Source organism: Brassica napus, chromosome C6, assembly GCF_020379485.1.
Source record: "Brassica napus cultivar Da-Ae chromosome C6, Da-Ae, whole genome shotgun sequence".
In the NCBI taxonomy this organism is placed as follows: domain Eukaryota; kingdom Viridiplantae; phylum Streptophyta; class Magnoliopsida; order Brassicales; family Brassicaceae; genus Brassica; species Brassica napus.
This window is the reverse complement of record NC_063449.1, coordinates 40,090,491-40,116,609: the sequence shown is the minus strand read 5'-3', so window position 1 is coordinate 40,116,609 and position 26,119 is coordinate 40,090,491. Positions and strand designations below refer to the sequence as shown.

At 33.3% G+C, this 26,119-nt stretch overlaps 2 protein-coding genes and 1 long non-coding RNA gene across 9 annotated transcripts; all 3 read left to right on the top strand.

Annotated features, from left to right (window-relative positions):
* Positions 1-8,334: 8,334 nt before the first annotated feature.
* Positions 8,335-9,860, top strand: LOC125589244. Of its 2 annotated transcripts, XR_007325419.1 has the most exons (4): positions 8,353-8,725; positions 8,791-8,893; positions 9,127-9,232; positions 9,521-9,860. It is a non-coding gene; the product is annotated as an uncharacterized LOC125589244 (long non-coding RNA). The 2 variants fall into 2 exon arrangements; XR_007325418.1 differs by having other exon boundaries at positions 8,335-8,725; positions 8,791-9,232.
* A 4,029-nt stretch (positions 9,861-13,889) lies between these two features.
* LOC106402956 (ranBP2-type zinc finger protein At1g67325) lies at positions 13,890-16,255 on the top strand. Of its 5 annotated transcripts, none has more exons than XM_048761174.1 (9): positions 13,891-14,111; positions 14,306-14,351; positions 14,441-14,556; positions 14,670-15,029; positions 15,117-15,165; positions 15,249-15,358; positions 15,520-15,544; positions 15,614-15,768; positions 16,006-16,255. In XM_048761174.1, the coding sequence occupies exons 1-9, from the start codon at positions 14,103-14,105 to the stop codon at positions 16,006-16,008; spliced, it is 873 nt and encodes a 290-aa protein (XP_048617131.1). In that variant the 5' UTR covers positions 13,891-14,102; the 3' UTR covers positions 16,009-16,255. The 5 variants fall into 5 exon arrangements, with proteins under 5 accessions (XP_048617130.1, XP_048617129.1, XP_048617131.1 ...); XM_013843778.3 differs by having other exon boundaries at positions 15,517-15,544; XM_013843777.3 differs by having other exon boundaries at positions 15,511-15,544.
* Positions 16,256-19,718: 3,463 nt separating this feature from the next.
* Positions 19,719-25,237, top strand: LOC106402387 (calmodulin-binding transcription activator 4-like). 2 transcript variants are annotated; one of them, XM_048760914.1, is made up of 13 exons: positions 19,719-19,976; positions 20,065-20,190; positions 20,271-20,386; positions 20,521-20,609; positions 20,701-20,755; positions 20,840-21,479; positions 21,555-21,643; positions 21,754-21,841; positions 21,911-22,116; positions 22,207-22,808; positions 23,465-24,023; positions 24,523-24,807; positions 24,934-25,237. In XM_048760914.1, the coding sequence occupies exons 1-13, from the start codon at positions 19,967-19,969 to the stop codon at positions 24,958-24,960; spliced, it is 2,892 nt and encodes a 963-aa protein (XP_048616871.1). In that variant the 5' UTR covers positions 19,719-19,966; the 3' UTR covers positions 24,961-25,237. The 2 variants fall into 2 exon arrangements, with proteins under 2 accessions (XP_048616871.1, XP_048616872.1); XM_048760915.1 differs by having other exon boundaries at positions 19,720-19,976; positions 21,757-21,841.
* Positions 25,238-26,119: the final 882 nt, after the last annotated feature.

The following is a 26,119-nucleotide window of genomic DNA, read 5'->3' as shown; positions in this document are numbered from 1 at the left end:
AGATACAACAAATAAATCTACGGATTAAATTCTACAGCAAAAAATATAAAGCTACAACACTTAACAATCATCCCTTTTATAGCTGCTTTCCAGAAGAGTTTGCAGCTTCGACGTCGTTAGAGATGTATTGGCTTCAGCCTAACATATCTCTCTTTGTTACTCATATATATATATTCATACGTTTTGGTAAAAACATTAGTGTAATGCATAATGTTGTTATGTTATGTAACAGTGTAAGGTTTATAGGTTATTGCCTAAGCATTAGCTTCAGTTAATATACACACTATGTTAATAACTAATGACAAATATATATCCTAACTATATATCGGAGAACGATAACAACTTCGATGTCTTTGATGCAAACAACTATTGTGCGCAACGAAATAATGGTTGATAAGGCAATACAATGTGAAATCGTAATGCAAACATCTCCATTGTCACGTGATTTGCTGCTTCAGAAATGGACCCGAACGGCAGACCTTTGGTCCTCTTTTTGTCACATCACGTGACTTGTTTCATTATTAATTTCCATAGGCTCCCTTGGCTGTACATTTTAGTTTTCATTTATTTTGTGATTAGTCTATTATTAACTTTTGTTTGCAATATTTTCGTGCCTTTAATATTCATCGACCATAAAAAAAAGATACTGCTCTAAAATACAATCAGATTAGTCATTAACACAACAAATAAATGAAAATTATGTTTATATTTATTAAAAATATAAAGAATACGTAGAAACTAACTAGTAAGTTTTAGCAAACATATATCATTTTACCGAAAGTCAAAAAATGTTACTAGATATAAGTATGGTTTTGGAATATGGTATGGGAACATCAATGCACAAATTGGTCTTCTTCACGGCCAAGCCATGCATACCGACTTGTGAATGCCGACTAGGAGACACCAAACCGATAATCGCCATCAACATTATTGTAATCTTGGCTCTCGTGTTCTTACTGTAAATCACTTGGTTATTGTCAATTGATTATGTTTATTACTTGCACCTAATCCATTAGTTTGCATACGGTAGAGAGGAAGATAGGATTTGATTAAAACAGAAGGAGTTGGTGGTACCACATATCTTTATGAAATAAGTATCCTTATTGACCTGTTGTAGTTCAATCAAGTAAGCTAAGGGTTAATGTATTTTATATATACAAGTAAGTTTTGTTTTTCAGAAAGGCAATAGTGAGACATTTGTTCCTGGAAGATGAAGTATCCAACACATGCAGTAACCTACGTGCAAATCTATGCACCGTATTTAATAAAATATATATGTGTGTCAGTGTGTGTATAGATGTACCGTGTGCATTAGTTAATAACTTAATATTAGGTACAAATCCAAAGAATCGATATCGCGCATGCATTAGCTTCTTTTTATATTACTTTTTGGGTATATACTGATTAAGTAAATTGAAATATCTTTGCGCAGAAGGAATATCAGAAGCGTGATTCTTGAATTTGCCAAATTGCAAAGTTCAGCTGATTTATACTTTTCTTTTGTGAAATGATACAAACTAAATACTTTGCATTAATTTAGACCATCTCCAACCCACCTCTATTTCTATCTCTATATTTTCTCCTAAAATAGTGAAACTCTATTATAGAGGTGAAAATGCTCAAATGTATGTCTCTATAATAGAGTTCCTCTATTTATAGGAAAAAATATAGAGATATGTTATTTTCACCTCTAAATATAGAGACAAAAAGTAATTTTCCTCTATATTTTTCTCTAAAATAGAAAAACTCTATTATAGAAATATACATTGGAGCATTTTCACTTCTATTATAAAGATCTCTATTTTAGAGAAAAATATAGAGGTGTACATTGGATATGCTCTTAAGGGCGGTTGGTTTAACTCATGGGTTTTAACCATTAGAGGAGTGTTGTTAATAGTTTCATGATCTGCTATAAATATTATTATCACTCCAAATATTATCATATCATTTGTACTTTTGTTCAAAATGTAATCAATTGTTATTTTGGATTTAACAGGCTTCCGGAATTACATGATTATAAAAAACAAAAGCAAATTAAGTACGGAGTACTTATATACAATGGTATACTTCACTTAACATTAACATGCACATGCACCGCGGTATATAATTGATGTACGATATATTTTTGAAGCAATCGGTTGAAAACCCAAAAAAAAAGAGAATACCTATGATTTCACTGATTTGTGTCTATGGAATAAGGTAGAAGATTATAGGATTTAGGGTATGAGGCTAATTAGGATAGAAGTGTAGTGTAGGGAGTGCAATTTCCCTATATTTTTTGTTTAAATTTTTCTCCCGCAGTAACTTGAGGAAAGATATATTTTTTCAGAAGGTCAAAAGAGAAGTAGAACTTTATATACTTGTTTATGGGTAACTATTTTTAAGAATTACGGATTGTCAAACACAGAAACACGTATGAATAATTCCTGGCATAACGTAGAAATGGGGAATTCAAGCCAACCCTAATTTGATCTAAACATGAATGAGGGAAAACGTGGGGATATGTGAAAATTTAGCGTAACGAACCATAATCATTAATGGGGTTAAGAGGAAGGAAACCAAATACATAACTTAACGTTGTGGCCATCTCTCTAATAATATAAATTGACAATTATATTAAGGTGCAAAACGTCATTTAAATATAAATGAAATAATGACTACAATCCGGAACCAGCTTGTATGGTCTGGTGTCATCAAATGGTTATTAATTTGAATAATAAAGAAAGTGTTGGTCCCATGGATATATCCCAGCTGAAACATAAAAGAGAGAAGAGTGGTACAAAATGTGAGATAGGTGAAGAGAGAAGGCGTGCTTCCTTCAATTTATGTTTGAGTAACATTTAAGCCATCCTAACATTCTCTGTTCATCATTTCTCTTTACTCTCTTTTCAATATATATTTTATGTATTTACCCTTATTTGTACTTTCTAAATTAATAAATAAACAAATTAAAACTCCATTGAAATCCAACTTTAAATAAACTGGCTACTTGCTAATAATACTGTTCTCTTTTCCTCTTTTTGTACAAATGTGCAGAAGTTTCTTTTGGGTCAAAGTCAAATTTATGTACTTATTAGCCCTTTCAGCAAAACCCGAAATTGCAGAGGTCTTGAGTGGATGAGGTTAAAGTTGAAAGAAAAATGTACAGGCTTTTGTTTAATGGGTACAAATTTTCTGATTTTTTTAAAAAATGGAATTTTATTTGAGTTTTCCAGTCAATTATTATCTGGATAACGCAAACGAAGGGAAAATCAGAACCGAACTACAAGCTCAAACATATGGGTCCGTTGATAATCATTTGTGGATTGTGGTCAACATTGTAAAGCAAATGAATAAATTTGGAAATTAATTAGTGTTATCAAGTGAAATAAAATTTTCTAATTTGATTTATACCTCCAAAACAGTAGGTCCATTACAAGTCTAAATGGATACATATTTATCAATTTTGAAATGTCACTGTTATGTGTTATCTTTTACTTTTTTACGCAAGAGAGAAGACAAAAGTAGTAGTTAAGGAAAGCTTGGGATAATAACATTGAGAGGAAACATGGTCACATGATCGACGAGAGGCTGAGAAATTGAAGACGTACGTCAACCGCAGGCATTAAGTAAAGTTAAAATTAGGGTTTTCACAAGAACGTGATCATAAAACCAAAGCTTCATAGAAGACTCTTAAACATTGCTTAATGCCTGCTACTTCTTGGACAACCTTTACGTGCATGATAAGTGAATAAACTTAACCTCCGTCTAAGTAATCCTCTAATTTTTTACTTTTCCAAAAAACGAAGGATTTAAGTTACAAAAAGACGAAGGATAATTCATTTTAAATTATGTGTATCAAATAATGTTTTTGCTGATGCTAAGGTGCTCCCTATCCAGTATTGAAAGTTATGCCAATGTTAAGAAAAATCCATAACTTATTCTGGGCGGTCAGAGTCCTCAAGTCTGTAAAGTTTTCATAATAATTTGAGGACACTCCGTTACTCGTTAGGAATGTTTATTCATGGAAGTAGGTCTGCTAATTTATATATATTCACGAAATTTTCACTGGTTATGAACTGCTTTGCCTTTTAAAGAGCTTGATGTAACATGTTCTAGATGGTGGTAACTTCTATGCACACTCCGCCAAATTGTACTCACTTACTAAAAGTAAAACCTTACAAAATTTAATAAATACTCTAAATTAATATATATCCCTAATAATCAAGTTCGAATGTGGCGCAGACCGTCGTCACTCGTTTCCGTTATAAATAAATTATTTCTTTTAACCTAAACTCATCAACCACTTGAAAAGTATTCTTATACATATATACATTCGCGTCATATGAACCTACGACAAAATTTATTTATTAATCATATCTTTGTAATGTCAGCTAAAACTACACTAAGCATATGTGGAGAGCCTTCACAGTTTCCCTTTCTTTTCAATATCTAGAGAATATTATTTATATTAAGTGTGTCCGGATAACTTAGTTATAACTTATAATAGTGATAATAATCCGAATAACCAAAATTCATAATGCAGTAAGATCATTTTTAAGGTATTTTGAAATTCTTTTTCTTAAAGATAATTAATGAAAATTTGATGCAGGAACAGTAAACTGAAGAAAGATCTTTTGAAACTCATCTGTACGTATTCTCAGGGTGGTAAATTGATATTTTCGATATACCTTTATGGACATCATTACTCAGGCTGATATTTCACGAGACATTCGATTGATACTTGGCTATTTTGTTGGAACAGACACTCGAGACGTGAGCTTTTTCTTTTTATCTACTGTTGTTTGCACTTTTATGTAAGAGTATGCTAGTTTTTTTTTTGATCAAATAGTATGCTAGTTCAACATGTTTCTCTATCCGTGATTCGTAACTCAGCTTTTACGTGTCATAGTGATTTTGTATCTTATTATCTATCGAGATATTTAGTTGTTTTCAGACACAATCGACGCATAATATACGTTGATGAGATGTCTAATCTGACTTTTACAATTTCGTTCTTGTTTACTCACTTAAAAGCTTACTAGACGTATCAAGATTAGCTAACATTAATTAGCAGTCTTTGGATTTTGAAAATAATTTAGTTATTTAGAATACAAATCCCACGCATGAGAGAAGGGATTAATCAAGTTGAGGTTGAGAGTGCCCTTTCATCTAACTTTAATCTACTCACTAATCTTGTTACGTTGATCCGAAATATATAATATATTATCCATTCGTAGTCATCAGAAATCAGAGCAGATTGCATATGTAAATGACATATGCAGCCGCCGCCTTTTAATCTTTGGCCTTATGATTTGAGTTTGAAAGCGAGGCGTTAGAACAGTTAGGTTTACAAGTAATTGTTGCCCTAAATTTCATTAAAAAATTCTATTTTTGTTCAAATTTTAATAATTCTACTTTTGACAAAAAGAAAGGAAGATGGTCGGTATCTAATTTCGATCTAGATAATCGAAGACTGGTGATTTCATTTTCTACTAAATATATATTATATTTGAGTATATATTGTTCTTATGATAGAGACAATTCGTGTATTCAATTGGTTAATCTATCCATTTGTCTCTTTGTGAAAAAGTAAATGGCATGCTGAGTAGTCGGTAACCAGTTGCATGCTAAAATTAATATACTAATTACAAATGTCTTGATTCGTAATATTGTTTTGGGTTTCTTTACTATATAACCCTCCCAAACTGGTAAAATATGAAGTGGCTGAATCGTAAACAAGTAATATATATTCGTGAGTAATTTAAATCAATAGTGTGAACAAGTGAAAATTGCAAGAAGTTACCGAGTAGATTTACATGATATTTTATGAACATGATCCATTTTATTATGAAGAAACGCATACAATTCCTACAATTGTCAGTCAAAATAAAATATTTACGATGTGTCCATCCGTTTTTTGCAAATCAATCTACTGGTATATTAACTCTAATTTTTTTATGTTAACTAATCTAATTTTAGATTTAGTAACAAATGCAATACAAACATATCAAGATGTTAATATAAATAACCAATGACCACTTATCCATTTATCATATATAATACATTTTGCATACATTTTGTTTTTGTAAATGCGCTTTTGCATATTTTGTATAAATTTTACGTTTATATACTTTTATTTTGAAGTCATTGAATTGTAACGAGTTCTTAACATCACATTGTTCAACTTAACATCACATTGTTCTACTCTCAAAATAATATATTATTACAAAACTGTGATGTCTGAGCATATGTATTATTTCGATAATATGAGATGTAATTCCAACAACAAAAGGTTGGTTATGATTGAAGCCTATTCATCTTTAGTCAATAGTTTTTCTTAACTCTTAGTGATAACGACAGAAATTGCCAATCTATATACATATACGCAACCTGCCTTAGGAAATATTAAGTCCCGGTTCATTGTTCTTTTATATAATATTTTGATTGCTTTTGTCGAATTTATTGCGGACATATCTATCTGCATCTACTTATTTTATTTGGAATTGACTAAACTATTATAATTTACGTCTATATTGCATGCAAACTATTTTAATTGTTTTTATGAGATAAGAGTACGATTGTAGGAAGCTAGTTAAAAAAAAGAGATGCAAATTGAAAAAAGTTTAAGAGATGATACTAAAGTACAAAGACAAAAGCATAAGTCATAAATCCTCAAGGCAAGCATATTTCGACATCTAGCGTTTGCAAGTCTCACTCCAATCCGAGTCTTGAATCAAAAAATGCAACACTCTCATATGATCTGTTGGATAATTACCGAATTTTTGTTAACGCTTGTAATTCAACCAAACCAAAGTACTCTTACAATTCTGATCCGTAGACACCAAATTTACTAGATAGGCAAATTTGATATGTAAAGCAAAAATTTTTTTACAAATAACATGAATAAAAAATACAACAATATAATACCGTAGTTGAAAAAGAACTAGGTTGAAGCATAATCGATATTAGATCTCTTTCCTTAATCCTTTAAACGCCCGTAGTGTACCGGTTTGATACGTTTAAGAATCCCATGATACAACTGCCTATATCTTCAGTCTCACAGCACTTGTGAACCAAAGCCTGTCGAACCTATTTCTATGTTATACTCTCGGACACAAAAAAAAATAGGAGAAAGTGGTTTTGTTCGTCTTGGATGTGTGTGTGTTTTCGAATGAAAAGAGCAGTGACTATTATATAGTCCACTGACCAAACCCTACGTTTGCCTCCGACCAAAACGTATGGTATTCAATGTGGAGATTGAGAATTATTTTCTCATTACAACATGGACGTGCATTCATGGAGATGTTACAAATACAAAATTAACTTTGCATTCATTCCATAACTCATGTTGACCATTTCAATATAAAAGATAAATTCTTTTATTCTATTGACCCATTTACTAAATTTCAAAACATGAAATTTATGTATGGTCCAAATATCTTTTCTTATACAATCAAAATCTTAAACTTTAATGTATTTTCTCCACTTTAAATAAAAGAGGAATTAAACCTCATATTTCTAATGTGATATATTTTACAAATAATCCACATTAGACTTTCATTTCTCATTAAAACGAATTTCGTTTTTTGACATATGATTACACTATTTCATAGTGTCAAACATTTGATTATTCTGACGAACGTCTTCGTCCCAAAACTTATCAATAAATGGTCCAAAACCATTTTGTCAAAAACGAGTTCCAACACCAACAACATAAACCCAAAAAATACATCGAATCTGATAGCAACATAAACTCAAAGAAACAGACACTAATAGGCATCTATAGATTAATCCCATACGAATGTGGGAAAGAAGTAACTTCAAAGACCCAAGAAGGATCATGCGATTGTGAGAGAACCAATACACAAATATTAATCTATCGATAATATTTTGGCAACAGTAAAATAGATAGGAAATAGAAATGATTCACGATCAAATTTTAAGCTAAGAGCTAAAAAAAAACTCACAATGATTTTCTTTCTAGATAACTATGCTTACGGTGACGCAAGATTACATAAAATAGAGAAGGCGATGGGGACAAACAAAGAACGAAGACTAAAAATTGTAATTAAACGTATCCACAAACGTAAGACTTAACACACAACCAAAAATTCAGGCCATAACATGATTACAGCCCAAGTGGTAAATGGTAATCCAACTATTTCATCGAACGATGACACTGAGCTATAAAGCCCAAGAAAATGGTATTTTAACATTTAAGACGACAAGTTGACAAAAAAAAACTTTTAAGATGTCAAAGTAATCTATCTATATATATAAAAAATGTTTGACTCCCTCCTGTTGCGCTACGTCAGCGCCAGGTTATAAAGTCGAAGTCTCCTGCGCTGACACGTGTCCAGCTTGAAACGCAACACTTCGTTAATTAACTCTGTAATCAGATGGGCTTTTGTCTTAGGTGTATATTTGAAGTTTTTTGGACTGTAATATAGATTTTGTGTGGAAGCCCAGTGAGCTATTGTCTTCGTCTTCTTCTCTTTTACAGAATAGTTAGGGTTGCCGCTGTTGCTTCAATCCGACAATGGAGCTCCTTCTTTGGTGGTGTCCGTCTTCTGCATCGATTCGCTTGCAACTCTTCCCATCCTCATTTGAGAACGCACACCGTTACGTAACTCGGCTGCATACATTTATTATCATTAAAGTTACAATTAACTCCATCTACCCCATTCATTCCGCGATTTCACAATCAATACGTCTCCCTACCTTCCAGTCGGTGAATCTACAGGTATGTATAGATTAGTTTGCATCCGTAAAATTCATCAGGTATTTGCTCACAATCATTGTTAGCAGATAAACTCTCGCAGGAGGATTATCTGCGCGGACCAACCAGGATCCTATTTATATCTCTTATGCCAATGCTTTGAATACGTTCATTCATCATGTACTAATCTCGGTAAAACCAAGCTAGATTCTTTCTTTTCTTTTTTTTCATCTTAATACAGTTCTTCTTCATGATTTTAACACCATTGTAAGTTACTTCCTGTAAATATCATCTTTAGATTTCAACATTAGTAGAAAACTTCCACAAGAACAGTTAGTATCATCTTTAGATCTCAATTTATATTGCCTTAGTAGGCGGAGTTGCTACAATAGTTGTGTTTATTGAATTTAAACCACTTCCTTCAGATTCTATGATTTAGGTTGAGATCCGTATGGAGCTTAGACAAATACGGTGAAGGAATGGAATCGACGAGCTGGAAGCCCGAGGCGAACATGTCTTTCTGATGATCAGGTATGCTCTCTTTTGTACTGGAAACAGCATATGCAACAAAAAAAATGACTGGTGAATGTCTATGGGAAGATTTTGTATGGGTTATGTTAGACAGATTGAAAGATATACTTTGCTATGCTATTTCGAATTTAGTTATGTTAGAATACGACAAAGTGTGCATAGTCTTGGTAATTCATATTTCTTCTTCTGTTTCTTATAACACAATGACTGGTGAGTCTCTATGGGAGGATTTCAGCATTATAAGGCTTCTAAAGTGTCAGTGATTTACACTCAACTTACTTTCTCAAGGACAATTAATCTCGAGGAAGCTGCTTAGATTCTGGGAAGCATGAAACTTTAAACATGGTGAGAGTATAATATTTGCTGGGGATTTGCCGTGGAGTCCGCCGTGGTCATGTTACTGAACGTTGTAGCTCTGAATCAGCCTACAAACAAGAAACTTAGCAAGAATACATTCTCTCTGTAGTTTTCTGATTTTTAAGTATCTACCTTTCAACAATTTTTTTATTTGTTTATCTTTTCCAATTGCGTTGAGAATCATAATAGTGTGACTGGACTGATAACTCTTCTATTTTTTATATTTTATGCTTCATATTGACAAAAGCAACTAAATGATAATTATTTTCAACAAAACATGATGGCTGAAATTATTTTCATAGACAGTCATTATCTCCCCTGTTCTTATTATCTTCTTCTTCAACGTAAGCCGAAGAAATCAGGTGGTTGAAATTAGACTTTGGTTTGCTTAAGGTGATTGAATATTATTTGGTAGATAGTAAACCGACTAAAAACATAGTCTATGGATTATTAAATTTTAACTAATAAATCATGGAGAAATGATTTTGTAATTTTTAATTGGGGAAGAAATAAATTCATTAGTTTCACTTTGGAGAAATCTAACAGTAGGCGGATCTTTTAACTTATATGATAACTATTCGTGGAAAATAGCATGTTTTCCTTATCTAGACCAAATTTTTAATACAATATAATCTATCAATTTTATAATTAATTGCACAATGTCAACTAAATAAATTAATAACATCAGTGAATTTTCAAAAAAATCACTTAATTAAAACACATAATTAATTCACAATTTATGAAATTAGAGAACAAAATAAAATTTCCACAAAAAAAACAATAAGAACAAAAGTAATGTACATTTTTATTTTTCTCATTGTACCATCACCCAACGATCAAGCAAACAAAAATTAGGCACTTTTCCATAAAATTTAACAAAATGATGGAGAAGTACTCCACAAATTAACTTATGATTGAAACAGTGATTTTCAGAAATTAATTTTTTTTATGATGAAAATGAATCATTTACATTTATTTTGAAAATCAAAATCTTTTGTTCAGTTAACAGTTTACTTGATTTTCAAATATAATGAATACAAAAATATTCAATCAACACATGAATATTAATCTTATTATTTGTGTAAAATATATTAATAAAATACATAAATAATACTATAATTAATTATACATTTTAAGTCAAATAAAATTTCAACAATAATCTATCGGAAAATTTAGTAAATTTATAATCAAAACAATGAGTTTTTAAGAAATTAAATTTAATGTAACATTTTTGTCAACTAATCAGTAAAATTTATTTCAAAAATCATAATCATTTATAAAAAAACATGGTTTACTAGATTTTCAAATGTAATAAATATAAAAAGTTATATCAAACATGTATATTTTATTATATGTGTCAAATATGCTAATTAAATATTTAATATTACATTAATAATTTTATAATTAATTATACATTTTAACTCAAACAAAATTTTAACAATAATCTACTGTAAAAACTAAATTTAGTAAAAACATAAGATTATCCACTAAAGTATATAAAATTAAAAAAAAAAAAATATATATATATATATATATATGTGAATTAGTTTACAATTTTTTTTCTTTTCTACTAACAAAAATGAGAAAAAAAAAATCTCACAAATTTTTTTTATGGTTATCCAACTCCAGAAAATCACAAAAATGATATAATGTCACATCCAATTCTTAATATATAATTAGAACATAGATTACTTAACAAAAGAAAATCATGTTAAACCTTTTAGGATGAAAAATGAAAATCATATTTTTAAAAATAACAAGTAATATTTATTTTAAAAATCATAACTAATTTTTCAGATAACATAGTTTATTTAATCTTCAAATACAATAACATGTACAAAATTTAACTAATATGTATATGTTTAAATTATAACAATTTCTATTAAATATTTACTTTAACTACTTAAATTATTTGTTAATTTTCAACCCGTCCGTAGGGCGGCCCGGCCCTAGTATTACATATTTAATTGAGAATATCCTGAAATAACTTTGTTAATTGGTTTAGTTAATTTTTAATTAAAATACTTTTAAAAGAGTATTTGTAAGAAACTATTTATCATAGTTGACATTATGAATAAAATACTCTATAAGATAGTGTTTATGACAAATTTATAATGAAAATAAAACTCTAATGCAAAAAAAAATTATTTAGAGCTGTATATGTATGAAATGGTATTTTTAGTACTTCTTTTATGAATGGATTACATGATTAATGATATTAATGAATGGGCTAGGAAAAAGGTATTTGACCCTTTTGAATATGATTTTAAAATAATATAGGGAATACTTTATAATAGCATTAAATTAAATTTTTCTTCTAAAAATATCAAAAGGTATAAAGACACATATACCATACGGTTTAAAGGTTAGGGATTGCGATTTATATTGTTAGGGTAGAATGTAGATTCAGGGGTTAGAATCTAATGTTTAGAATTTATGATTTTAGATACAATATGTTATTTATGAATTCATATTAATAGCTTGAGAAGAACATAAGATACAAAATTTGAAGCAACAAGATTTAATTTATTCGTAGTAAACATTTTTAATTTTTTTATTTGAATATATTATTTATTAAAGATATTTTAGTTTTAAATTGTTTAATGAAGGCTATTTTATCATTTCTACGTGTTATTTTATATATATATTTTTTCTTTTTGTCAGCTCGTGTTATTTTATATTAAATACTTTTATTCATGATAAAATAAATGCTAATGAAATGAGTTGATTTGTATAGATTTCTCTAACCAAAGCTATAGATTTTTATATTTCTTTTATGTTCTTCTCAAGCTATCAATATGAATTCATAAATAATATATTGTAAATATTATATATTATTCTATTTTAATGGTATATTATAGTATAAAATATTTTAACAGTTTATATAATATTTTAATTTTTTTAATTTTTCTGTGGATTTTAGTTTTTTTTTTTAAAATGAGTAGTAATTTTAGATTTTTGTTTTTGTTTTTAAACTAATAACCCAAAATATTACTAATGAAAACATAATTATTTGATGAGTTATTTTGTAGTTTACAATCAACAACAATATATACATAATTGTGTGTAATGCTAACTTTAAATAATTAATTTTATTTTATTGATAAGTTTAAATTTGTTTAAATTAATTATTTTGTATTTTACTGTATTAAAGCAGAAAATTTGTGAACATCATTTTATTATTAGGTAAAATATCATTTTAATATTATAATAGTTTTAGTACAATTAAGATGCCTTGTGATTAGCATAGATGTAGAATGACTTGTGCATATATGCTTAATTTTTTTTTCATCTGAAGATTATATTAATAACTGGTGAAATGCAGTCGGATGTACATAAGCCGGAAAAAAACATTTTTCTTCCAGAGCCATAAACCAGCAAAGATCAAAATCTTTCTGAAACCATAAAAAAAACTACAAAATAACTAATAAACGATTGACAAAGAATTCTAAACCAATGCCAAAAAACAGGACATAAGTGTGGGAGTAACCTTGATGATTGCATTCCAAGGTGTAAAGCACATCGATCTCCAAACGAAAATAGAAACATGTCGAAGAAACTTCAGAGAAATGGGTAGATGACCTGGAATAGACTTCTATTCAAAAAGCCAAAACGCAAGGATGGAGGATCCTCAAAGTTCGCGCAACAAAGAGAGTTGATACTTACATCAGACCATCCATATAGTAACACAAGTGAGCCCAAATGGATCTTTAAGAGAGACCGGATGAAAGCACTGAAAACATATCCAAACGCCATAACCGTCAGAGGAGATTCGTCACCAACCACCACGGCCGAGACTTATTTACTTGCAGGAAATACTATTACTACTAAGGAGAGCTCATAGTAATATTTTCACAACTCAACGAAGATCGCCGGCCGAAAAAAACCTCAGATCCAGAAGATGAAGCTGTTGACCGCTGTTCACGTGCGAGAGAGATAAATTATGCTCAAGAATCTAAAACTCATTATTATTAGCAGTTAAAGATGTGTTTTGATTAGTAGACAAAAACTACCGTAGGATTAGAAATAGCATTTGTAATTTTTACAAAAAGTGACTTACGTGTTTTCTGATATTTGTAAAAAGGAAATGAATGTAAAATTATTTTTAAGCAATAAGTAGACAGAGTTAGATATGTTGTTTACAGATAGACAACAATTTGAAAACTAGGTTTAATTTCTCAAAAGGTTTGATTGGATTACAAAAACCAGAAATTATTCCAAAAATTAGAAACAATCAAGGCTTTAAATTTTTGTTCTATAATAAAAACTCAATCATACCAGATTAAATCCGGTCTAATCATATTGATCCATAACCTAAAAAATTTTAGTTTTTGTTTGTCTGGTATATGTTTCGAAGTACTTGTCCCATTACTCTATAAAACCAATCTTGTGCTTACTTTCACCTCGTTTTTTTTAATCTCCTCCCGACCGGACCAAGTTTAATCTTTTAGGGTAAAAAGTCGCCACCGTCTCAGCCTCCTTCTCCGCTTGTCTCGCAGACCATTCCGCATCTATGTCTCAGGTACACTTCCCTCCTTCTTACACTGCTGGCAAAGAGTATCTCAGATCTAACTCTGAGTCGAGACATAGCTTTTTTCTTCTGCTTGATTCATTGAAAATAGTATTTCTATCAATAGGGAGAACCATTTCAATTTCAATTTCAATTTCAATTGATCTTAGTCTGATTAGGTGAATTTGACTGATGTTTTTTTGTAGGTAGACAACAGAAACTCGTCAGCTGCTAAGCGTGCTAGAACTGACGGTACGGACATTTAAACTATACGGTTGTGTCCTCAAAGTGTACATTCTAGTTTTTATTTTTTTTAATTATTCTGTTTTGATGGTGGATAGGGGGACGCAGAGAAGATGATTGGACCTGTCCTAGCTGTGGCAATGTCAATTTTTCATTCAGGACTACTTGCAATATGCGTAATTGCACTCAGTCTAGACCTGCTGATCACAATGGAGTAAGTAGACTACTAGATAATGACTTTTTAGATTATCTACTTTGGTTTTCTCTATAAATTATTTACATACCTTTTTTTTTTGATGGTTTATATGTTTGTGTATCTGTTCACAGAAGTCTGCTCCCAGACCTATGCAACCACAGCAAAGCTTCTCATCACCCGGGAGATATTTAGGATCCGGAGCTCCCTCTCCAGTACTTATGGGCGGCTCTCCATATGGATCCTCTCTCTTTAACGGGTCGTTTATGCCTCCTTACGACGTTCCCTTCTCTGGGGGCTCGCCTTATCATTTTAACTATAATAGCCGATTTCCTCCTGCTGGGCCTCATTACAGACCGTTCCATATGTCTGGCCCACCTTCGCCGTACCATGGTCGGTCTATGATGGGGAGTGGTATGTATGGAATACCTCCACCACCTATGGACAGGTATGGCTTTGGGATGGCTATGAGTCCTGCTGCTGCCGCCGCTATGGTATGTATATAAAATTTAGATGAATGGTTCTGATGACATGCAAAATCTCAGGTATGGAACTTTTAACAATGTGTGTGTTCTTTGTAGATGCCAAGACCAGGAGGGTACTTTGCAGATGAAAAATCACAAAAGAGAGGTATTTGCTAGTCTCTGGGTATGCTTTTTCCCACTTCTATATATTTTACTGTGATAGTCAAACTTGATTGTGTTCATTTACAGATTCATCTCGTGAGAATGATTGGGCATGTCCGAACTGTGGTAATGTAAACTTCTCGTTTAGAACTATGTGTAACATGAGAAAGTGCAACACTCCAAGGCCTGTGCCCCAGGTTTGTGCAGCTCCTTTTTTTGACTTTATCACTTTTAAATCCAAGGCTTGACTAGTTAAGTATCAAACAAACAGATTACTTAATCATGTAGATGGGTTATTTGGATAAATTTTGGGATTGTTTTCGTAATCACTGACCTTTAAATCTTATAATTGCAGCAGTGTGGAAGCTCAGACAAAACCTCCAGTAAGTCTCTCTTTGCGGCTTGTGTAATACATCTTTGAGATTGGCGTATTGACATTTGTTGTTGATCAGATCAAAAGGCACCGGAAGGGAGCTGGAAGTGTGACAGCTGTGGGAACATAAACTATCCGTTCAGGAGCAAATGCAACAGGCAAAACTGTGGAGCTGATAAACCAGGGGACCAGTCGAACGAATCTCCTTCCAATGCACCACAAGATAACGATCAGGTGTGTCATGCGATGTATTTGTGCGGTCACATTTACATGTTAATAAACTGTTTGCCTCAAAAACTTGCATATGTAACAGCCTGTCTAGATTTCTTGTCTTATTCGTTTATGAAAATTTATGCAATCTTTCTTAGATCTCTGACTATGTTATATATTTTGGATACCCAATTTAGAGAGGAAGGATGTCTAAAGGTCTCTGAACGGTGTGTGTTTTAAAATTTTTGTGGTATGTTCCAGTGAGTCGTGTAGACATGTTTGGGGGTTGAGAAGGGTGTCTGATCCAGCGGGTGTCGGTAATGTCAGTCAAATGTTGCGTCAGGTCGTCCATGTTGCAGTGGTCGTCAGGTTGCTTCTATGCATTTGTCTCTGTTACCTCTCTTTGGGTCAGCTGTGTTGTACTATTAATGCATAACTTGTTTGTTTTTATCTACTTTGTTGTCGTTATGGATCTTTGCTATAGAATCCAGGACCAGGTCTATTCTGTTTACATCCTGAGATCTTAGTTGGTACTTTTGGTTATACATTGATTGGTTATATATTAGGGTAGAGAAAGTAGGAGCTAATGTGTGGGTTTTGTAGGTAGAAATTAAGTAACTGGTAGTCTAGTAAAAGTGATTGATTTCTTTAAGATGGAAAGCATAATACAAAATGTTTGGAAAAAAACATTTATGTAGATATGTTGTATCTATCACAAAACTGGACAATTATATAGAAAAATAGTCATCGACTTAGCCGTGTTGGTGTTAGTCGTTTGAATCTTAAAATGATTTTAGAAATCTTAACTAGGATTTAGAAATTGCTTGTAAGTATTCACTAATTTCTAAATCTAACCACAACAACCAGTGCTATCACCATGTCGGCAATCACTCCGGCCATAGCCGTGCTGAACAACCCATTTGCTCCAAAAACGATAAATTCGTGCTGGAACATTATAGCACATGCAACTGGCTAGCAAACTAACGTATGGAATGGCTGCAGCAACCAAAAAAACTTGTGCAACGTGCCAATGTTGCGGGCTGTCAAACCATAAAATGAAGATTGACCAACCGAGAATGGTGATGAACAAGAGTACTCCTTTATCAACACTTGAACCTAATCCAAAATCTATTAGTAATCCTATAAAACCTACAAGACCATTTATGTGCCTTTTCGGTTAGGACAAACAAGATAAAAAAAAGAGAAATTACTCAAAATGACTCTAAAAAAAAATGACGAGGATATGGTAATTACATGCCTCGCGGAAGAAGATCAGATTCTCGATCAAAATTTACATTTAGCACAAACCCCAAATGTCGACAGAGTAGTGTAGGGCGAAACAGAATCCTCTTTGGTCATGACCGCAATATGGACGGCTTAAAAGCAACTATAGTGTTGTGTCTACTTTGTTTTCGGAACAATTTCTTAGACGATGGATACTCCTAGATAGATCATCAGGGATTGGCTAAATTTTGGGACTTTACCAGATGTAGTAAAACATGAGGTATTGGTAGGAATATCGTGTGATGCTGCCATGCTGGTATCAACCACCCCAACCAATACTTGGAGGAGAGTCAAAAGATTTTGAAATCCAAGACGCTAGCTGCTCCAGTTTAATCCTTGTGTGGTTTAATGTAGTAAATAATGAATCCGTGACATCGAGGAGCACATTTACTTACTGATCCAGAGTGGTATGCAATTAGGCGCAGAGTTAGGTTTTTGGGAATTTTAAATAGTCCGTAGTATTTCATACAATGATCACCGACATGCTCGCATGCAATGTAGTTAATGAAAACTGTAAGGACAATGGTACGTTTAACCAAGGTTTCGATGATGTCTGTTCCTTACTATTCTTCTTTCGTTTTCATTCCTCGTAAGACCATCTCCAACCCACCCTTATTTCTATCTCTATATTTTTTCCTAAAATAGAAAAACTCTATTATAGAGGTGAAAATGCTCTAATGTATGCCTATATAATAGAGTTCCTCTATTTATAGGGGAAAATATAGAGATATGATATTTTTACCTCTAAATATAGAGGCAAAAAGTAATATTCCTCTATATTTTCTTCTAAAATAGAAGAACTCTATTATAGAGACATACATTAGAGCATTTTTAGCTCTATAATAGAGATTTTTATTTTAGAGAAAAATATAGAGGCGTACATTGGAGATGCTGCATGCCGTGGCTTTCATTGTATGCTTACAAATAATAGCTAAAGAAGATGAAAAAAGAATAAACATTTATGGTGGGTACGTATAATAGGACACGGTTTATAATATTAACTAATGAGTGGGAGTGATTGTGTTTACGTGCTAGCTGTTCAGTCTAAATCAATAATTCAAGACAGTGCACGTGAGGGTGAATGCAAATGTTGGAGCAATATGTTTTTAGATATCCTTTATCCAATGATGGTTTGTGTTAAAATTGCATCTGAGGCTTTCATTTCAAGAATCTGGTAAACTATTAGAGAAAATTCAACTCCTAATAAAACATGTCATACATAAACCTTTTTTTAGTTTTGGCACACATAAAAGAAAGTCGCGATATATGATAAAACCACATATATTATCAAAACTACTCCCTTTATTTTATATTAAGTGTCATTTTAGCATTTTTTTTGTTACATAAAAATTGTCACTTTAAAATTTCAATGCAAAATTTATTAATTTTTCAGCTAAAATTAATTCCAAAGTGCATTGATCTTATAAATTTATCTCAAATGCTATTAGTCTAACAGAAACTTAATTATATTTCATTCACTTTTTTAATCTGTGTGAAAAATGTCAAATTGACATTTATTTAGAAACGGATAGAGTATATGATTGACTTGACTAGAGCACATCTAAAATGTTCTTTTTAGCTGGGATACAAATATCAAAAATGGAGTAAGTCAAGTTCCTAACTTCAATCATGCAGTAATTATTTTCATATATATATATATATATATGATAGATGTTTAGGGAAACATTGTGTAGTCAAATATATAAGGTGACACTCTTTGTTTTTCTTTTCCATGTGAAAAAAAAATCATTCAAAAATGCTGGCGTGGACACAATGCAACTAAAACCCACTCCGGAGCAGAGCAGCTTACATGAACAAAGAACAAGAACACCCACGCTCCTACAAAAAGTAAATTACAAACCCACTATGATAGTAGTACACTAAACTTGCAAAAGTCTCTAAACTCTTTGTTTATTTTTTCCTTCTTAATAGACGCTTGTTTTCTTCCGTAGCTTGGCATTTGGCAATGAGAACGTCGGGGTGGTCAATTATTAACGAGAAAGAAGATAGTTAAAGGTAATGACAACTGTATCCTCAAGTTGATTTGTTTTTGTATCGTCGTGCTACACTGCTACTTCCAAGCCCCGTTCGGAAACGCACTAGGCGCTAATCGGGCGGTCGGATTGGACCTAGCGTCTAAAGAGAAAATCAGGGATTAATCAGAAATTATGCGGGCGGATTTTTTAGATGATTTACTATGTTATAAAACATGTTAATCTTTAATTGTGTATAACATTAATACATTTTCATGTTTAAGATTGTATAAAACACACAAATAGAATATATAAACTTAATATAGTGTAATTTTCATCAAAATTATGAATATAAATGATATTTATAAAATTTTAGATCAAATAAACAAATAAAAATATTATTTAAAAAAAAAAAAAAAAAAAAAAAAAAAAGATTAGACGGCCGCCTAGGCGGCTAGGCGGTCTAGACGGAAAAAATCGGATATCCGATTTTTTAAACCAATTTGGCATAAATCAGGACAGAAGAGTGACGCGTAGCGCTTAGACGGCTATGCGGCCGATTTTTAGAACAGAGCTTCAAAGTTTACAATATTAAAGTCAAAAACGAGGCTGGGGACTGTTTCCGTAATTTACTTGATAGCTCTTTTTAGCTGCGACAACGACAATTAATTAAATTAATTAACTCCCAGTATAGGACACGAGGGTACCGACTATTATTTTATCCTACAAATAGTGTCGCTTCGATAACAATGGAACGCGCCACAGAGGATCACCTTACCTGGCATCATTACATCCATCTTCGTGGCTATCTGTCGGAAACTGTGTCCCAAAGCAGAATATTGGTCAGTCCGTTAGTCAAATTCTTACAGCCAAAGGAACAACGAAGACCAAACTGACTTGACCCTCATGTGATTGATTGATTTCTCAACTACAATTCTTCTGGAAAATCTCAAAGTCAGCTGGCTATGCAGTCCGGTGAGTTTCTCAGATTACTAAAGGCTGAACCTTTCGTTTTCCTCCGTTGACTTAAAAAAAGGCTAAATCTTTTTTTTTTTTGGTTTAGAATACGATGTTAGTACTCTGTACCAAGAAGCGCATACTCGTTGGTTGAAACCTCCCGAGGTGCACTTCATTTTGCTGAATCATGAACGATATCGGCTAACAGATAAGCCACCTCATAAGCCTACAAGTAAGCTTTGACTTTTGCTCTCTTTATTTTACTGGTTTGAGACAGAACGATGTTGGTGTTGATTGCAAGGCTTTTCTCAGGTGGATCGGTGTTGCTTTACAATAAAAGGGTTCTTAAGTTCTTCCGTAAAGATGGTCATCAATGGAAGAGAAAGAAGGATGGTAGGGCTATTGCCGAAGCTCACGAACGTCTTAAGGTGAGATAGTTACTTCACTTTGTTGCTATGTTCGTGGCAACTTAGATTTAATTTGATTATGGTTAACAATAGATGATGTAGATATGTTCTTTAAGGTTGCTAATGACTCTTTTGATGTTTGTTTTATGGAACAGGTGGGTAACGTGGAGGCTTTGCAATGTTACTATGCACATGGAGAGCATGAACCTTCTTTCCAGAGGCGTATCTACTGGATCCTAGACCCGTGAGTTTATGTACCTTCTTCTCTCTTTTGATGTGTATACCAAAAATGATATGTATACTAACGTATAAGTTTATTACTCTTTATATGTCAGGGAATACGAACATATTGCCCTTGTTCATTACAGGGATGTGAGTGATGGAAAAGAGGTGACTTTCTTTGTTATATTACTACAAGCTCTGAACCTTTCGGTTTCTTTTGTATGACGTTGTGGGTTTGCTTGAACTTTTCAGGGAAAACACTCTAGTGGAACCGTTGTGCAGTTTTCACCGAATCCTTCGGATCTCTTTTCAAGTCCAGTCTCCATTGGGACTCAGAATGCAAGCTACAGTCACCTCATTGGTGATTCTACCGACATACATCAGCACCATTCGTCTACTTCGCCGGGTGTTAACTCTGACGTTGTCTTTAAGAGTAACGGAGTTGAGACCACCCCGAAAGGCAGTGGAAGTTCTTATGAGTTTGAGACCAGGGAGGCTTTAAAGAGGCTTGAGGAACAACTTAGTCTTGGTGATGATAATAATGTTGTTCATAACGAAAGTTTGGATGGTCTCCAGTTTCTAGACTTTAGTACGGATGTTGATCACCTTGTTCCACCACTAGCGACTGTGCATCAGCGACCAGAGAGTAGCAGCAAACTAGGGAGATGCTACGGAGGGTATGTTGGAGGAGCCCAATATAATGTGAGTACTGTAGGTTCACCACTCCATAGTTTGAATAGTCTCCTATCTTTAGAGTGTACGGAGGAGATCAATGCTCAACCAGCAGCTGGACATCAGAGAGCAGAGAATAACAGGCTGGGGAGATGTTACGGAGGGTATATTGGAGCTGAATATCATTCCAACAATCTCATGCTCGTAAAGAATGATTCAGGCAAGCCAAACTTATACATCATTGATTTTCGATATCAGTTTTTTTTTTCTTACTTCTTCATCATTCTTCATACAGGTGGTAGTGGAGGGAGTGGTGATCAAAAGGCTGAATCCTGGAAAGATGTGCTGGAGGCATGTGAGGCTTCTATAGCTCTTAACTCTGAGGTAAATCCTCTCATTTAATTAAATGAAATGTGGGATCAAGACTATCTTTTATCTGTTAATTATGAATCTTAGGAGTAAGATTTTTCAAACTAAACTGTTTTTGTTGAAAGCAGGGAAGCACACCAAGTTCAGCTAAAGGATTGCTAACTGGAATGCAGGAAGATTCTAACTTGAGTTACAGCAACCAGGCTGACCAAGGTATTTCATCTGTTAGGCTTCATACCTTGTTTGACATGGATTTGTTCTGATACTTATCTTGAAAATCAGCTACATTGTTGTTGCCTCAAGAACTTGCTTCTTCTTTTGAACTTCCTACTTGTTATTCTGAGCTGGGAGCTCTAGCAAATAATGCCAACAACAGTAGAATGGAGTTGCCTTTCGAGCAAGTAATGAATCAGACAGTTGCATATAAGCAAAAGTTTACTATCCAGGACATATCACCAGAGTGGGGTTACGCTAATGAAACTACAAAGGTCTAATCTCTTACTACATCCTTAATAGATTCTTATCTGATTAGAACAAATGGTTGGTGTGTAATTGGATTTTTCATTTTGACAAAGCAGGTGATAATCATTGGATCATTTCTCTGTGATACAACATGGTCTTGCATGTTTGGGAGTACTGAAGTTCCTTTCGAGATCATTAAGGAAGGCGTTCTACGGTGCCAAGCCCCTCCATGTGGCCCTGGCAAAGTGAATCTATGCATCACTTCTGGAGATGGACTCTCGTGTAGCCAAATAAAGGAGTTTGAGTATCGTGAGAAGCCTGATGACACGTCTTGCCCTTGGAGCAGTCGAGATGAGCTTTTGTTACTTGTAAGGCTTGTGCAAACACTTGTATCGGACAGTAAAAGTAACCTAGAGCCATGGAGCCATATCTTAGAAACGATCCTAGATGGCACTGCAACATCATCAAGTACAGTTGATTGGCTTCTACAAGAACTGCTTAAAGACAAGCTGGATGTGTGGCTGTCTTCAAGACCCCGCCAAGATGAAGATCAAACATCTTGTTGTTCTCTGTCAAAGCAAGAACAAGGCATTATTCATATGGTTGCAGGCCTTGGCTTCGAGTGGGCGCTACATCCAATTCTTGCTCGTGGAGTCAGTGTGGATTTTCGTGATATTAATGGATGGAGTGCTCTTCATTGGGCTGCACGTTTCGGGAGGTGAGCAGCCTAGACAACTAACTAGCCTTGGGCATTCAGCTTTAGAGGTTTAGATACGTTCGGGTATTTAGAGAATTTGATTCGGTTTCAGTTCGGTTATTTCGGTTTTTGGTTCGGTTCTAGTAAAAAGAGAACCGGCTGATATCCATGGGAATTTCGGATCTCATTCGGTTCCAGTTTTTCGGCTAATTTAAGTTAAAAGGTCAGAAAATTTTGGAGTTTTCAGAAAAAATATTAGATTTTTTTGGGCATACTGATACAAATTTGAATAATTTGAACAATTTTAAATATTTTAGATAAAAAAGTATTATGGTAGTTCATTTTTTTTTTGGTATTTCAGTTTATAAAAATGTTTTTAAATTATTTGATTATTGTAAAACTAAATATAGTTAAGATTTATAAGTATATAAACTATATTATAGAAATTCAGAAACCACTCGGTTTTAGGTTTTAGGTTCCGGTTCAGTTTCGTTTTTTTCGGTTCTAGAAATATAAGATCTGCTTGGATAATTGATAGGATCCAACCCAAACCGAAACTCATTTTTAGGTTCAGTTCATTTTTTTTTTTGGTTCTGGGTAAATAGGCCTTAAGACCAACACTGTGTTTTCAACCATTTTTTAGACAATAAGTGATACTGTTTCGTTTGTTGTGGCAGTGAAAAACTGGTGGCTGCACTTATAGCATCAGGGGCATCAGCTGGAGCAGTGACTGATCCCACTGCCCAAGACCCAGCCGGTAAAACTGCAGCTTCAATAGCTGCCTCTAATGGCCACAAGGGTCTTGCAGGTTACTTATCAGAGGTGGCGTTAACAAACCATCTCTCCTCGCTCACACTCGAAGAAACCGAAAGTTCTAAAGACACTGCGCACTTACAAGCAGAGATGACTTTGAATTCCATCTCAGAACGAAGCCCACATTCACTGAAAGACACGCTGGCTGCAGTGAGAAACGCAGCTCAAGCAGTTGCGAGAATCCAAGCAGCATTTCGTGCACATTCGTTTAGGAAGCGACAGCAGAGAGAAGCAGCTATGGCTTCTTACTTTCAAGAGTATGGGATCTATGCAGATATCAAAGGGGTCTCGGCCATGTCTAAGCAAGCGTTTGGAAATGTAAAGAGCTACCATTCGGCAGCTTTATCTATTCAGAAGAATTACCGTCGCTATAAACGCAGAAAAGAGTTTCTTTTGCTTCGCCAGAAAGTTGTGAAGATACAGGTAATTTAACAGCTCTCATTAGATGAAGATGTTGCTTTAACAGCTCTCATGAGATGAAGATGTTGCTTCCTAGGTCTGCGGTTTTGGTTTATTCGGTTATTTCGTTTCCGGTATTTTTGGTTCAGTTTTTTTCGGTTTTCACTTGGGTTTTTTATTTTATTTCCCAAAATAACCGATTTTTTTTTTTGGTTTTGGTTAGAATTTGGTATAATTTTCTTAAGAAATCAGATATTTTCAGTTGTTTTTGGTTAGTTCGGTTAATTTGGTTGTTATTTTTTTTTTCTTTTTTGAAAAATGAAAACCAGATCGAACCAAAAACCGAATTATTTTTCAAAACCCTACCGAACTAAAACAGACTCCAAATCATAACCAAACGAAAACCGAAAATTTTGGTTCGGTTCGGCTTGTTCGGTTCCGACAAAATCCGCAGGCCTATTGCTTACCATTAGCCTTTAGTGTTCTCCTTGCAGCTTTTTATTATCTTGTTATTTGTGTGCAGGCTCATGTTCGAGGTTACCAAATAAGGAAGCATTACAAGGTTATATGCTGGGCGGTAGGGATATTAGATAAGGTTGTACTGAGGTGGAGGAGAAAAGGAGCTGGGCTAAGAGGGTTCAGGCAAGACGTAGAAGACAGTGAAGAGGAAGATATTCTCAAGGTGTTTCGTAAGCAGAAAGTAGATGCTGCAGTGAACGAGGCTTTCTCACGTGTTCTGTCCATGGCTAACTCTCCAGAGGCTCGCCAGCAATACCACCGCGTGCTCAAGAGATACTGTCAGACAAAGGTGAGTGTAGGATAGTGTGATATGAACCTATACGATATAATGCACCAAGTTAGTCCCATTTCAGATCAATGAGACTAAATATAATGGCACCAAGTATTGGAATGAATATTTTATTCTTGTAAGCAGGCTGAGCTTGGGAAGACAGAGACATAAGGAGAAGGTGGTGATGAGGATGAAGATTTGTTTGACTTGGCTGATATGGAAGATGACAGTTTGTTTGCACTTTAGAGGTTGTAGTAGTGTGTAGTAAGTAGATTTATGAAGTTTCAAGAGTGATAGTTCGGTAGAGTTGCAATGAAGAAGAAAACAAGGCAGAATGATGTTGTTCTTACTTGTTAGTAGTAGTGGCTAGCGTCTGTAAATGATCTATTTAGTCTTTATGGTGGCTAACTTATTTACATAACAAGTATGTATTTACTTTGTTTTGCTCCTCCACACTTTTTTCTTTCAAGTATTAAAAAGTTGATAAATTGAATTACAAACTAATTTTGTTAGAAACTTTTTAAATATAATTTGGAGAGATCTCATGAGATATATATATATATATATATATATAGTTATATATAAATGAAATACATGATTAATTAACACTAAAATTTAACAGATTTTTTTTAATAATTTATTCAAATTTACTAGATATAATTTTCAGCATGGTTTCTAACATGTGCTTAGGGCATCTCAATGAGACTCTATTTTTTCTATTATAGCGTAACTTTTATTCCAATTGCATTACTATATAATAGAGTAAAATTATAGAGTAAATTATAGAGCAATGTCACTTTTCCACGTGATAGATTTCTCGATGTTCGGAGAACGCTCGACCGAAGAAGCAAAAGTTAACACTATAATAGAGTTAAATTATAGAAGGAAAAATAGAGTTATCTTAGGTCTGACTGATGACCATTCTGAAAACAAGGGGAATGAATAGGAAATGAATGTAGAGAAATAAAATATCAGGAATGAAGAAGAACAGATGTTCCTTCTCAAATTTTAGAAGGAATGATTTTGTTCTTTATTTCTCTACAGAAAAAGAAACGAAAGAGAACGAAAAGAAAAAATTGTTCCTTATAAATGGTGATTTTTTTTAGGAACGTTAGAGAATGCATTGTTCCTCGTCATTTCTTGGTCACCATTCGCATTTACACCATGTCCCTTCTTTTTATTTCATTTTCACATAACAATTTGAGTCCTAAATCTATTAATAACGGAAAGTTTTAGGATCTTAATTTTTAAATTGATAATAGTATAACTAACATTTTGTGAAAAACAATTATATGAGCCGGGCTTGATAATACTTCCCCACCTTGTTACA